This window comes from Macaca thibetana, chromosome 11, assembly GCF_024542745.1.
Source record: "Macaca thibetana thibetana isolate TM-01 chromosome 11, ASM2454274v1, whole genome shotgun sequence".
Taxonomy (NCBI): Eukaryota; Metazoa; Chordata; class Mammalia; order Primates; family Cercopithecidae; genus Macaca; species Macaca thibetana.
In genome coordinates, this window is record NC_065588.1 from 108,013,490 (window position 1) to 108,028,463 (window position 14,974).

The 14,974-nt window shown below is 45.1% G+C and overlaps 3 protein-coding genes across 6 annotated transcripts in view; 2 read left to right on the forward strand and 1 right to left on the reverse strand.

Moving 5' to 3' along the window:
- ERP29 (endoplasmic reticulum protein 29) overlaps window positions 1–14,974 on the forward strand; it is a 221,605-nt gene that overhangs the window by 21,827 nt on the left and 184,804 nt on the right. The gene's annotated exons all lie outside the window — the stretch shown is intronic.
- Window positions 340–795, reverse strand: LOC126931524 (putative uncharacterized protein encoded by MAPKAPK5-AS1). The gene has a single exon (XM_050749951.1). It carries the CDS (start codon window positions 757–759, stop codon window positions 340–342), a length of 420 nt encoding a protein of 139 aa, XP_050605908.1. The 5' UTR covers window positions 760–795.
- The window catches only part of MAPKAPK5 (MAPK activated protein kinase 5), a 50,857-nt gene continuing 36,558 nt past the window's right edge, over window positions 676–14,974 (forward strand). For all 4 annotated transcript variants that reach the window (XM_050749794.1, XM_050749790.1, XM_050749792.1 and 1 more), the window contains exon 1: window positions 676–763. In XM_050749794.1, coding sequence (XP_050605751.1) covers window positions 728–763 — 36 coding nt within the window. In that variant the 5' untranslated portion in view covers window positions 676–727. The remainder of the gene's footprint in view (window positions 764–14,974) is intronic.

Consider the following 14,974-nt stretch of genomic DNA (forward strand, 5'->3'; position numbering starts at 1 on the left):
GAAGGTCCAGGGGCCTGTTCTGTAAGCGGCGCTACTTAGGGAGGCCCAGGCGGGCGCCTGCAAGTCGGGTGCGCGGCTTCGGGGCGGCTTGGAAACCCCAGCTGAAGGCAGCAAGGGGCGCGTGGGACCGTGGAGTCACGAAGCTGGGCGGCAAAAGGGGCGGCCCGGAGCTCCCGCGGAGCACAGCGCGTGCGTGAGGGCGGCCGGCGGGGCTGCCCGGCGCGGGTGTCCCGGCGATGTGTGGCGCTGAGGCGGCGGCGGGAGCAGCGGCGCCGAGCTCTGCTTCGGCTTCGGCTTCGCGGCGGTGCAGGCGGCGGAGGCGGAGGCGCAGGCTCCTCTTTAGGACCTGGCGAGCCCGGATCTAAGCGGCGGCCCCACGAGGCCCCTGCACAGCGCCCCGGGTGGAGGCCCTCCCGGCCTCGCCCTACCCCGGGAGCCTGACTCCCCAGCCGGGGATGAGGCTAGGAGGCGGCCGCGCGGGGCCCAGCACAAAGACTTGTCCCCAGGGGCCGCCGCCTCCGCCGCTGCTGCTGCCGCCAGCCTAGAGCCGCCCGCCGAAGCAGAGCCGGCTCCGGGGTCTTCATCCCCACCGGTCCCGAGGGGCGGCTGCCTCCCGTCGTCACGAGGCCCAGGGGCCCGAGAGCCGAGCCCTTTGCTTCCTCGGCCCCGCGGGGACAGGGCGGCTGCGCAGCCTCTGCCTCTCCCGGCTGTGGGGGCCCCACTGAGTATGTCGGAGGAGAGCGACATGGAGAAAGCCATCAAGGTAAGGGGGAGGTGCCCCCTCTTCCCCTGCGTTGTCCTGTGGCGTTCTTCTCGGCTTCAGCCTCAGAAAGCGGGGAGATTTTGCAGTGAGAGGTTCCATCGACTCCTGGGTTTCGGTCTCCTCTGGATTCCGTGGATCGCGCTTTACAGCCCTGGGGCCAAGGGTGTGGGTGTACGTCTGGGTGTGTGTCCGACTCCCACCAGCTTCCTTGGTGAGTGTGACTTGTGCTCAGCTAGAACGGAGGTGAGTGTTCTGGAGACACTATCAAGTGTCAATGAATGGGACGAAGAGAGCCCTGCTACTACTACACGTTTCGATCACTCCCCAAGGGCCGCCGGCATTTGCTTCCGGATGGTCTACAGCACTTGGAGAGTTGGAATTTATCCATCCCTCCCGATTTGTTTGAAATCAACCTTCTGGAAATCTGCAGTTTCGGAAGAAGGTGGTTCGCCATACAAAACCTGTCCTTTGTCAAATAGGTTGTCCTCACTTTTCCGTGTGTTCTCCCCCTTTTCTCTTTCCTCTTCTCTCTCCTAGGAAGCATTGAGTTTACTTAGGAAAAGTTAACAGTTCCTGTGACTTAACTGCGCTTAAACCCAAAGAAAAGCAAATGTGTATTCGAAAATTACACAAATAAAATAAGTTTTCTAAAACCTGTTTTTAATTTTTTTTTTTAAGGCACATTTTGCTCACTTAGGGCTAGTTACCTGTTTTGACAGCTGTAGCTAAGAAATTAGTCTCATGAAAATTAAACAAGCTTAAAGTTTGATGTGTTATTTATTTGCTTGCAGTGTTAAGTCAACCCAGTGCGTTGAATAATTTCATTTTATCTGGAAGGACAGGCATCTGTTGTCAACTTGGGGTTATTTTCCCCTTCAAGGCAATGACTATTACTAGTAACTGATTAAGAATTTACACTTCTACCAATTCTTTAGGTGGTGTATATAGTTTCTCAAAATCATCAAGTCATTCCAAAGAAACTTAACCCTTTAAAGGAGATATCAACATATATATATTAAGGAAGACCAGGTTTTGGTTTTTTTTTTTTGGAGACAGAGTCTCACTCTGTCCCCCAGGCTGGAGTGCAGTGGCGCGATCTCGTCTCACTGCAAGTTCTGCCTCCTGGGTTCACGCCATTCTCCTGCCTCAGCCTACTGAGTAGCTGGGGTTACAAGTGCCCACCCACCATGCCCTGCTTTTTTTTTTTTTTTGTATTTTTAGTAGAGAGGGGGTTTCACCGTAATAGCCAGGATGGGCTCGATCTCCTGACCTCATGATCCACCTGCCTCGGCCTCCCGAAGTGATGGGATTACAGGCGTGAGCCACCGTGCCTGGCCCAAGGAAGACCAGGTTTTTAATCATAAAAATAAAGATTCTGCAAGACTGCTTTGATATATCCTTTTCTTCTTCTTCTTTTTTTTTTTTTCTGAGTCGGAGTCTCACTGTCGCCCAGGCTGGAGTGCAGTGGCACACTCTTGGCTCACTGCAACCTCTGCCTCCCAGGTTCAAGTGATTCTCCTGCTTCAGCCTCCCGAGTAGCTGGGACTACAGGCATGTGCCACCACACCCAGCTAATTTTTTTGTGTTTTTAGTAGAGGTGATGTTTCACCGTGTTAGCTAGGATGGTCTCCATCTCCTGACATCGTGGTCTGCCCACCTCGGCCTCCCAAAGTTCTGAGATTACAGGTGTGAGCCACCGCGCCCAGCCTTGGTTTGGGTTTTATTGGCACAGAGGCATGATTTGCTGCCTGAAGTTATTTAATTGGGTTGTGAATCAAAGCGTATGTGGCCAGTTTTTAAGCATTATCTCCTGTGTGCCAGGTGGTGTCCTAGACACAAATGGTACAAGCCAGACTCCTAGATGTCCCTGTTGTCATGTAGCTTATATTTTAGAGGGTGGTGTTACTGCTAGGTGGTTTTAATTAAGTGTGGAAAGGGTGAGGAGTACTGTGTTAAATAGGGTAGTCCAAGGAGGTAACACTGTGTAGAGTTCTGATGGAAATGTGAGAGCAAGCCACTACTGTCTCAGGGAAGAGTATAACAGGCAGTGGGAACAGCAAGGACAGACCTTGAGGTAGAAGCAGGTGTAGTGTGATGTAGGAAGAGCAAGGTTGCTGGAATGCAGTGGGTCAGTGGAAATGGTGTAAAGTAGCAATGGGAAGCAAGTCACTTAGGGCCTTGTAGGCCATTGTAAGACCTTTGGCTTTGACCCTGATTAAAAGGGGAACTATAGGAGAGTTTTGAGCAGAAGAGAAACATAGTTCCACGGGACAAGTATACAAATAGGGCAGCAATGTTGCTTAGTGGTTGTTATAGTTTCTCTAGGTAGACTCAGTTGAAATCTCAGCCTACGTTTTTTTTTTTTGAGACAGAGTCTCACTCTGTCACTCAGGCTGGAGTGCAGTGGTGTGATCTCGGCTCACTGCAGCCTCTTCTTGGGTTCAAGCAGTTCTTGTGCCTTGGCCCTCTGAGTAGCTGGGACTACAGGTGCACACCACCATGCCCGGCTAAAATTTTTATATTGCTAGAAAAGACGGGGTTTCACCATGTTGGCCAGGCTGGTCTCCTGCTCTCAGATATCTTCTCAGCCTCCCACAGTGTTGGGACTACAGGCATGAGCCACCACGCCCAGCCTAGCCTTTCTATTTTATTAGCTGTGTGTCTGAGTATGATGTCACTTCACTTCTGTCTTGTTAGTTTCCTCATCTGTAGACGGGATAAAAGCACTCCCCAGCTGATAGGGTTTTTCATTTGTTTGTTTGTTAGTTTTTGAGGATTAAATGAGCAGATATACCTAAATGTGCTTATAATAATACCTAGGCCAAGCACAGTGGCTCACACCTGTAATCCCAGCACTTTGGGAGGCTGAGGTGGGCGGATCACCTGAGTTCAGGAGTTGGAGAACACTCTGGCCAACATGGTGAGATCCCCATCTCTACTAAAAATAGAAAAATTAGCCAAGTGTGGTGGCACACGTCTGTAATCCCAGCTACTTAGAAGGCTGAGGCAGGAGAATCGCTTGAACCTGGGGGGCGGAAGTTGCAGCGAGCTGAGATCGCACCACTGCACTCCAGCCTGGGTGACAGTGAGACTCCTCAAAAAAATAATAATACCTAACAGCAAGAGCTCAATCAATATTAGCTCGTAGCAATTTAAAGGTGCTTTACAAAGAGTTGTTTTTTTCACTTGACTCTTTCGCAGCCCAATTTTTTTTTCTTTTCTTTTCTTTTTTTTTTTTTTTTTTTTTTTTTTTTTTTTTTTTTTTTTTTCTTTTCTTTTCTTTTTTTTTTTGAGACGGAGTCTTGCTCTGTCCCCCAGGCTGGAATGAGTGGTGCGATCTCGGCTCACTGCCAGCTCCACCTTCTCGGGTTCACGCCATTTTCCTGCCTCAGCCTCCTGAGTAGCTGGGACTACAGGTGCCCGCCACCATGCCTGGCTAATTTTTTTGTATTTTTAGTAGAGACGGGGTTTCACAGTGTTAGGATGGTCTTGCTCTCCTGACCTCATGATCCACCCGCCTCGGCCTCCCAAAGTGTTGGGATTACAGGCGTGAGCCACTGCATTCGGCTACCCAGCCCAATTTTCTTAAAATTTTTTTAGCTTTTCTTCACTCAAAAGTACTCAATAGGTCATGGTGAATCTACACTAATTTGGGCATGTCCAACCAATACCTATTGGTGGAGCTGAAAATCAGTACTGATTAGGATGTACTGCTTTGGAAGCAAGCCAGCATTACATCAAATAAAAAACATTTGGTCTGTGGCATTGTGTTGTATTCATTGTTTTGGTTTTTTTGAGGTGATCAGCAGATGGTGGGCACTGAGACAAACCTGTAGTGTTGAGCTGGAAAGCTGTTTTCCTGGCCTCCAGCCATAGCACTTGAACTCTTGCTGCCAGGCTACCTGAGAGTGGACTGATTGGACTTTAAGATCTCATCCTCCCTTATCATGGTTTTGCTTTCCACAGTTTCAGTTACATATGGTCAACTGCAGTCTGAAAATATTAAGTGGAAAAACCCAGAAATCATTAATTCATAAGTTTCTTTTCTTTCTTTCTTTTTTTTTTTTTTTTTTGAGACAGAGTCTTGCTCTGATGCCCAGGCTGGAGTGCAGTGGCGCGATCTTGGCTCACTGCAACCTCTGCCTCCTGGGTTCAGGCAATTCTCCTGCCTCAGCCTCCTGAGTAGCTGGGATTACAGGTGTGCGCCACCATGCCTGGCTAATTTTGGTATTTTTAGTATGTTGACCAGGCTTGTCTTGAACTCCTGACCTCATGATCCACCCTCCTCGGCCTCCCAAAGTGCTGGAATTACAGGCATGAGTCACTGCGCCTGGCCCTCATTAGTTTCAAATTATGCATTATTCTTTGTAGTGTAATGAAATCTCTTACCATATTGCCTGGGACATGAATCATCCCTTTGTCCAACATGTTCACACTGTATATGCTTCCTATCCTGTAATTACTTAGTAGTCATCTTGGTTATCAGAACAAACAGTATATATAGGGTTCACCACTATCCATAGATAGTGCCACTGCACTCCACTCCAGCCTGGCAGCAGAGCGAGACTCTGTCTTGAAAAAAAAAAAAAAAAAAAAGGAAAGAAAAGAAAATCTTTTCTACATTCATAGTAATGATCGAATAGAGGAGGGTATACTTTCTAACTTATTCTATAAAGCTAGCATTACATTCATACCAAAACCAGAAAAAGGCATCACAAGAAAATATCTATCATGAATATAGATTTAACAATCCTCAACAAAATATTAACAAACTGAAACCGGCCACATGTAAAAATGATTCTACACCAGATAAGTGGGTCTAAGTGGGGTTTATACCAGGAATGCAAGATTGGCTTAATATCTGAAAATCAAGTAATATTACCATATATTACATTAAGAATACAAAACAAAAACCACGTAATTAATAGATGAAGGAATAATATTTAATAGAAACTCAACACCCATTCCTGATAAAAACTGTCAGCCAGGCCAGGCATAGTGGCTCAAGCCTGTAATCCCAGCACTTTGGAGGCCGAGGCGGGTGGATCACCGGAGGTCAGGAATTTGAGACCAGCCTGACCAGCAAGGTGAAACCCCGTCTCTACTAAACAGATGAAAAATTAGCTGGGCTTGGTGGTAGGCACCTGTAGTCCCAGCTACTCAGGAGGCTGAGACAGAAGAATTGCTTGAACTTGGAAGGCAGAGGGTGCAGTAAGCTGAGATCACACCACTGCACTCCAGTCTGGGCAACAGACAGAGACTCCATCTCAAAACAAAAAAATTTTGTTTTATACGTAGAAAATCCTAAGGGATCTATAAGAACTGGTATGCAAATATACTAAGGATACAAAATACAAAATCAATGTACAGAAATCAACTGTATTTCCATACACTAGCGACAAACAATCCAAAAATGAAATGAAGAAAACAATTCCATTCTTTTTTTTTTTTTTTTTTTTTTTTTTTTGAGACGGAGTCTCGCTCTGTCACCCAGGCTGGAGTGCGGTGGCCGGATCTCAGCTCACTGCAAGCTCCGCCTCCCGGGTTCACGCCATTCTCCTGCCTCAGCCTCCCGAGTAGCTGGGACTATAGGCGCCCGCCACCTCGCCCGGCTAGTTTTTTTTTTGTATTTTTTTAGTAGAGACGGGGTTTCACCGTGTTAGCCAGGATGGTCTCGATCTCCTGACCTCGTGATCCGCCCGTCTCGGCCTCCCAAAGTGCTGGGATTACAGGCGTGAGCCACCGCGCCCGGCCTGTTTTTTTTTTTTGAGACAGAGTCTTGCTCTGTTGCCCAGGCCGGAGTACAGTGGCACGATCTCGGCTCACTGTAAGCTCCGCCTCCCGGGTTCGCACCATTCTCCTGCCTCAGCCTCCTGAATAACCGGGACTACAGGCGCCTGCCACCACGCCCGGCTAATTATTTGGGTTTTTTTTTAGTAGAGACAGGGTTTCACCATGTTAGCCAGGATGTTCTCGATCTCCTGACCTCGTGATCTGACCGTCTCGGCCTCCCAAAGTGCTGGGATTACAGGCGTGAAGAAGAAAATAGGAATAAATTTATCAGGCTGGGCGCGGTGGCTCTTGCCTGTAATTCCAGCACTTTGGGAGGCCAAGGCAGGTGGATTGCCTGAGGTCAGGAGTTCAAGATCAGCCTGGCCAACACGGTGAAACCCTGTCTCTACTGAAAATACAAAAATTAGCCAGGCATGGTGGAGCGAGCCTGTAATCCCAAATACTCAGGAGGCTGAGGCAGGAGAAATCACTTGAACCCAGGAGACAAAGGTTGACATGAGCCAAGACTGCACCACTGCACTTAAGTCTGCGAGACAGAGTGCAACTCTGTCAAAAAAAAAAAAAAAAAAAAGGAATAAATTTATCAAAGGGCAAGATTTATAGATTTATATACACTGGAAACTAGAAAACACTGCTTAGAGAAACTGAAGAAGCCCTAAAGAAATGGGGAGCTCTACTACGTTCATGGACAAGATAATATACTTGACCCTTGAACAATGTGAGGGTTAAGGGCACTGATACCATGGGCAGTCAAAAATCTGCATATAACTTCTGACTCCCCCAAAATTTAACTACTAATAACCTGTTAACCAGATTGACAACAGAAAGTCAATTAACACATATTTTATATATGTATTGCATACTATATTGTTACAATAGAGTAAGAGAGAAAAAATATTAAGAAAATCGTAAGAGAAAACATATTTGCTACTCGTTAAGTAGAAGTGTATCATCATAAAAATCTTCACCCATCTTCAGGATGAGCAGACTGAGGGAAAGAAAGGAGTTGGTTGGTCTTGCTGTCTCGGGGTAGCGGAGGTAGAAGAGGTGAAGGGCATGGAAAGGAGGGCAGGAGAGGCAGGCACATCTGGTGTAACATTACAAAAATACATCCTCATTTCTGTCTGACTTTTTTGCTTTTCCATTTCTCTAAAAACATTTATATACAATGCTAATCCTTCTTCCACCATTCGCTTTCATTTCAGTGCCAGTATCATAGAAGGGTCCATTCCATATTCCATAAACAAAGCCAAAGGAAGTCTTGAATAATTGGAACCCTTCTGGCAAATTGTCTAATGTCAATTTTTTCCTGCCCCTGTTTCTTGTACATCTTATTCCTTACTGTCTGGCACAGAAGCACTCATCTCCATCAAGTCATCTTCTATTAATTCCTCAGGTGTGGTGTCTATTAGCTCTTGAATTTCTCCAAGATCTGTACCTTAAAACTCTTCACCCTTCACCTTTTTTGCCATATCCACAATCTCTGTCATGATTTCCTTAACCAGCTGTCATAAATCCTATGAAGTCATGCACATCTGGACAGAGTTTTCTCCACCAGGAATTTATTGTTTCAGGCTTGATGGCTTCCACAGCTTTTTCTATAACAATGGCATCTTCCGTGGTGTAATCCCTCTAGACTTTCATGACGTACTATCAGGATTCTCTTCCTTGGTGTTAACAGTCTTTTCCAGAGTATCCCAATAATTAGTCTTGAAAGTCCTGGACCAGGTGCAGTGGCTCAAGCCTGTAATCCCAGCACTTTGGGAGGCCAAGGCGGGCAGATCACTTGAGGCCAGGAGTTCGAGACCAACCTGGGCAAAATGGTGAAACCCCATCTCTGCTAAAAATACAAAAATTAGGCCGGGCACGGTGGCTCAAGCCTGTAATCCCAGCACTTTGGGAGGCCGAGACGGGCGGATCATGAGATCAGGAGATCGAGACCATCCTGGCTAATACGGTGAAACCCCGTCTCTACTAAAAAATACAAAAATCTAGCCGGGAGAAGTGGCGGGTGCCTGTAGTCCCAGCTACTTGGGAGGCTGAGGCAGGAGAATGGCGTGAACCCGAGAGGAGGAGCTTGCAGTGAGCTGAGATCCGGCCACTGCACTCCAGCCTGGGTGACAGAGCGAGACTCCGTCTCAAAAAAAAAAAAAAATACAAAAATTAGCCAGGCATCATGGTGCGTGCCTGTAATTCCAGCTACTCGAGAGGCTGAGGCATGATAATTGCTTGAACCTGGGAGGCAGAGGTTGCAATAAGCCGAGATCACCCCACTGCACACCAGCCTGGGCGACACAGCCAGACTCTTTCTAAAAAAAAAAAAAAAAAAAAAAAAAAAGTCCTTACAACCTCCTGATCTAGAGGCTGAATTAGAGACACTGTTTCTGGACAAGCGGACCACTTCAAAGCCTAGTGTTGAACTCATGGGATTCTGGGTGGCCACAGGCATTGTATCAAAAGAACTTTAAAAGGCAGTCCTGGCCGGGAACTGTGGCTCACGCCTGTAATCCCAGCACTTTGGGAGGCCGAGGCAGGCGGATCACTTGAGGTCACAAGTTTGAGACCAGCCTGGCCAACAAGCTGAAACCCTGTCTCTACTAAAATACAAAAATTAGCTGGGCGTGGTGGCAGGCACCTAGAATCCCAGCTACTCAGGAGGCTGAAGCAGGAGAATCGGTTGAACCCGGGAGGCAGAGGTTGCAGTGAGCCAAGATCATGACACTGCACTCCAGCCTGGGGGACAAAGCGAGACTCTGTCTTAAAAAAAAAAAAAAAAAATGTAGTCCTTTACTGGCATGGTACTTCCTGATTTCAGGGACAAAGCATCAATGGAACTGAATCAGAAAATGGGTTCTCAGCTGGGCTCAGTGGCTCATGCCTGTAATCCCAGCACTTTGGGAGACTGAGGCGGGCAGGTCACAAGGTCAGGAGATCAAGACCACCCTGGTTAACACAGTGAAACCCTGTCTCTACTAAAAATACAAAAAATTAGCTGGGTGTGGTGGCGGGCGCCTGTAATCCCAGCTATTCGGGAGGCTGAGGCAGGAGAATGGCGTGAACCCAGGAGGCAGAGCTTGCAGAGAGCCGAGATCACGCCACTGCACTCCAACCTGGGCCACAGAGCAAGACTCCATCTCAAAAAAAAAAAAAAAAGAGAGACAAAATGCGTTCTCATTATCCAGGCTTTCTTTTGATATAAACAGACTGGCAGCGGTGTTTTATCTTCTCCCTTCAAGGCTCAGAGGTTAGCAGCTTTATAGACAAGGGTAGTCCTGATCATAAACTTGACTGCATTTACACAAAACAGAAGTTAACCTAGCTCTTCCTGCCTTAAATCCTGGCACTCACTGCTCTTCCTTACTAAAAAATGTCCTTTGTGGCATTGTTTTCCCCAGAATAGGGCATTTTTGTCTGCATTAACAACCCATTCAAGCAGATATCCTTTTTCCTCAATGATTTTCTTAATGGCATCTGGGAACTTGTTTGCAACCTCCTGGTCAGCAGAAGTTGCTTCTCCTGTAACTCTGACATTTTTTAAGCCAAACTTCTCTACAATTATCAAACCATTCTTTGTTGGCATTAAATTCTCCAACTTTAGATCCTTTACCTTCCTTTTGCTTTAAGACACAATGACTGATTTTTCTCGAAAAATATTAGAGGCTATAGGTATGCCTTTCTTTTTTTTTTTTTTTTTTTTTTTTTGAGACGGCGTCTCGCTCTGTCGCCCAGGCTGGAGTGCAGTGGCCGGATCTCCGCTCACTGCAAGCTCCGCCTCCCGGGTTTACGCCATTCTCCCGCCTCAGCCTCCCGAGTAGCTGGGACTACAGGCGCCCGCCACCTCGCCCGGCTAGTTTTTTGTACTTCTTTTTAGTAGAGACGGGGTTTCACCGTGTTAGCCAGGATGGTCTCGATCTCCTGACCTCATGATCCGCCCGTCTCGGCCTCCCAAAGTGCTGGGATTACAGGCGTGAGCCACCGCGCCCGGCCAGGTATGCCTTTCTTATAGCACTCTTGCACCCACATAAAAGCTGCATCTTCAATATGAAATAAAAGGTTATTTTGGCCAGGCACAGTTGCTCATGCCTGTAATCCCAGCACTTTGGGATGCAGGCAGATCACAAGGTCAAGAGTTCGAGACCAGACTGGCCAATATGGTAAAACCCCGTCTCTATTAAAAATACAAAAATTAGCCGGGCACGCTGGCACACACCAGTAATCCCAGTTACTCGGGAGGCTAAGGCAGGAGAACTGCTTGAACCTGGGAGGCAGAGGTTGCAGTGAGCTGAGATTATGCCACTGCACTCCAGCCTGGTCAACAGAGCAAGACTCCATCTCAGAAAAAAAAAAAAAAAAAAAGTATATTTCACAACCAGTCGTGGTGGCTCATGCCTATAATTCCAGCACTTCGGAAGGCCAAAGTGGGACAACTGCTTGAGCTCCAGAGCTGGAGACCAGCCTGGGCAATATAGTGGGACCCATGTCTCTATGGCTAATTTTTATGTTTTTTAGTAGAGACGGGGTTTCACCTTGCTGGTCAGGCTGGTCTCAAATTCCTGACCTCCGGTGATCCACCCGCCTCGGCCTCCAAAGTGCTGGGATTACAGGCTTGAGCCACTATGCCTGGCCTGGCTGACAGTTTTTATCAGGAATGGGTGTTGAGTTTCTATTAAATATTATTCCTTCATCTATTGAGTTAATTACGTGGTTTTTGTTTTGTATTCTTAATGTAATATATGGTAATATTACTTGATTTTCAGATATTAAGCCAATCTTGCATTCCTGGTATAAACCCCACTTAGACCCACTTATCTGGTGTAGAATCATTTTTACATGTGGCCGGTTTCAGTTTGTTAATATTTTGTTGAGGATTGTTAAATCTATATTCATGATAGATATTTTCTTGTGATGCCTTTTTCTGGTTTTGGTATGAATGTAATGCTAGCTTTATAGAATAAGTTAGAAAGTATACCCTCCTCTATTCGATCATTACTATGAACGTAGAAAAGATTTTCTTTTCTTTCTTTTTTTTTTTTTTTTTGAGACAGAGTCTCGCTCTGCTGCCAGGCTGGAGTGGAGTGCAGTGGCACAATCTCGGCTCACTACAACCTTTGCCTCCCTGGTTCAAGCGATTCTTCTGTCTTGGCCTCCCAAGTAACTGGGACTACAGGCACGTGCCACCATGCCCAGCTAGTTTTTGTATTTTTAGTGAAGATGGGATTTCACCATGTTGGCCAGGTGGTCTCATCTCTTGACCTCGTGATCCACCTGCCTCGGCCTCCCAAAGTGCCGGGATTACAGGCATGAGCCACCACGCCCAGCCAGTAATGATTTTCAATATGAAATAAAAGGGTGTTTTACAGCCAGGTGTGGTGACTCATATCTATAATCCCAGTACTTTGGGAGGCCAAAGTTTGGAATACATGATTTCTTTAAATATGTGATTCTCAATGGAAGGGGCAGGGATTTTACCTCTTGGAAGACATTTGGTAACATCTGGAGAAATTTTTGGTTATCACAGCTGGTGGCGAGTGCTTCTGGCACCTAGTGGGTAGAGGGAAGGAATGCTACGGAACATCCTAAAAGGCAAAGGCAACCCCACAACCGAGAACTCTCTGGCTCAAGATGTCAGTGATGCTGAGGTTGAGAAACCCTACAAATGTGTAGTATTTACCACTGAAACCCATGGGCTTAGACTTTGTTTCATGGGAAGATACTCAGTTATTAATTCAGTTTTTTTTTTTTTTTTTTTTTTTTTTTACTTGTTATGGGTCTATTCAGGTTTTCTTTTTCTTCTTGAGTGAGTTTTGGTAATTTCTGTCTTTCTAGATATTTGTCCATTTTATCTGGTGCTTTAATTTGTTGGCATAAAGTTGTTCATGGTTTCCCCTTTTAATACTTTGATTTCTATAAAGTCAGTTGTGATGTTCCCTCTTTCATTTCTAATATTAATAATTTGTGTCCTCCCCTTTTTTTTAATTGGTCAGTTCAGCTAAAGGTTTGTTAACTTTGTTGATCTTTTCAAATAATCACCTTTTGGTTTTCATTGATTTTCTCTATTTTTCTGTATTCTATTTTATGGCTTTCTGCTCAAATCTTTATTATTTTCTTCTTTCTGCTTGCTTTGAGTATAGTCTGCTCTTTTTCTACATTTTAAAAGTAGAAGGTTAGGTTAGTGATTGTGATCTTTTCTAATGTAGGCATTTACAGCTATAAATTTGTTTCAGCACCACTTCAACTTCATCTCATTATTTTTGGCAAATTGTGTTTGCATTTTCATTGAGATAAAATATTTTCTAATATCTCATGTTAAATCTTCTTTGACCTCCTGGTTATTTAAAAGTGTGTTGTTTAGGCCGGGTGCAGTGGCTCACGCCTGTAATCCCAGCACTTTGGGAGGCCGAGGCAGGCAGATCACGAGGTCAGGAGTTCGAGACCAGCCTGGCCAATATTTATTTGATAATGCCTTTATTTCACTGTTAATTTTTGAAGGATAATTTTGTTCAATGTAGAATTTAGCCTGTCTCTACTAAAAATACAAAAATTAGCTGGGCGTGGTGGTGTGCACCTGTAGTCCTAGCTACTTGGGAGGCTGAGGCAGAAGAATTGCTTGAACCTGGGAGGTGGAGATTGCAGTGAGCTGAGATCGTGCCACTGTACTCCAGCCTGGAAACAAAGCAAGACTCCATCTCAAAAAAAAAAAAAAAAAAAGCATTGTTTAATTTCTTTCTTTCTTTTTTTTTTTTTTCTTGAGATGGAGTTTCACTCTTGTTGCCCAGGCTGGAGTGCAATGACGTGATCTTGGTTCACCGCAACCTCTGCCTCCCAGGTTCAAGTGATTCTCCTACCTCAACCTCCCGAGTAGCTGGGATTACAGGCATACGCCACCACGCCCAGCTAATTTTGTACTTTTAGTATGAGACTGGGTTTCTCCATGTTGATCAGGCTGGTCTCGAACTCCCAACCTCAGGTGATCTGCCCGCCTCCCAAAGTGCTGGGATTACAGGCATGAGCCACGGTGTCCAGTCATGTTGTTTAATTTCTAAATATGTATGGATTTCCCAAGTTTCCTTCTATTCATTTCTAGCTTAATTCCATGGTTGTTGGGGAACTTCATATAATTTATTTTCAATTTATTTAGATTTCTTTTATGATCTAGAATATGGCCTATCATAAGCCATTTCAGATGAAGACTAACTTTAAATTAATACTAATAGTTTCAGTTTTATAGAAAATGCTCCAGTTTAGCTCCAGTGTCTCCCTCTTCTTTTTTTTTTTTTTTTTTTTTTTTTTTTTTTTTTTTTTTTTTTTTTTTCTGAGACAGAGTCTCACTCTGTCTATCCAGGCTGGAGTGCAGTGGCACGATCTCGGCTCACTGCAACCTCTGCCTCCCAGGTTCAAGTGATTCTCCCATCTCAGCCTCCTGAGTAGCTGGAATTACAAGTGTGCACCACCATGCCTGGCTAATTTTTGTATTTTTAGTAGAGATGGAATTTCACCATGTTGGCCAGGCTGGTCTCAAACTCCTGACCTCAGGTGATCCACCTGCCTTGGCTTCCCAAAGTGCTGGGCTTACAGGCGTGAGCCACTGCGCTCAGCCTTCTCCCTCTTCTTTTGTGTTGCTGTTGTCTGTGTATTATGTATATAGATATTACAAACCAGAAAATACAGTGTTGTAGTTATTTGTTTATGCAGTTAAATCTTATGTGTTTTAAATAAGAGAAAGGAGTAAAATATATTTACAGCCTTTTATGTGGACTTACAGTATATTTACCATTTTTGTTATTCTTCATTTTTTCCCTCTTGATCCAAGTTACTATCTGATGTAATTTCTCTGTTGATTTTCTAGATATGTATTTTTGAAATACTTTTATGAGGATTATAATATGCATCTTTAATTTATCACAGTCTTACTTTGGGTTAAAATTGACTAAAGTCTGGTAAGATACAGTGCCTTTGCTCCAAAGTAGCTCTATTTCCTCCTTTCTCCCTTGTGTTCTTATTGTCATGTATATCTTTATATGTTGTAACCTATCTTATGTATATTTATGAAATTAAGAGAAGAAAATAATTTTTTCCCATGTTTACCTGTTCTAGTATTTTCTGTTCCTTCTTGTCTATCCAAGTTTTCTTTTTTCTTTTCTTTTTTGAGATGGAGCCTCGCTCCCATCGCTTAGGCTAAAGTTCAGTGGTATGATCTTGGCTCACTGCAACCTCCACCTCCCGGGTTCAAGCAATTCTCCTTCCTCACCCTCCGTAGTAGCTGGGATTACAGGTGTGTGCCACCATGCCTTTTTTTTTTTTTTTTTTTTTGTATTTTTAATAGAGATGGGGTTTCGCCATGTTGGCCAGGCTGGTCTTGAACTCATGTCCTAATGTGATCCCCCCCGACCTTGGCCTACCAAAGTGCTAGGATTACAG

What these genes read in the sequence shown, in the direction of transcription:
- LOC126931524 (XM_050749951.1), bottom strand. Translation starts at nt 759, where the DNA reads ATGGCTTTCTCCATGTCGCTCTCCTCCGACATACTCAGTGGGGCCCCC.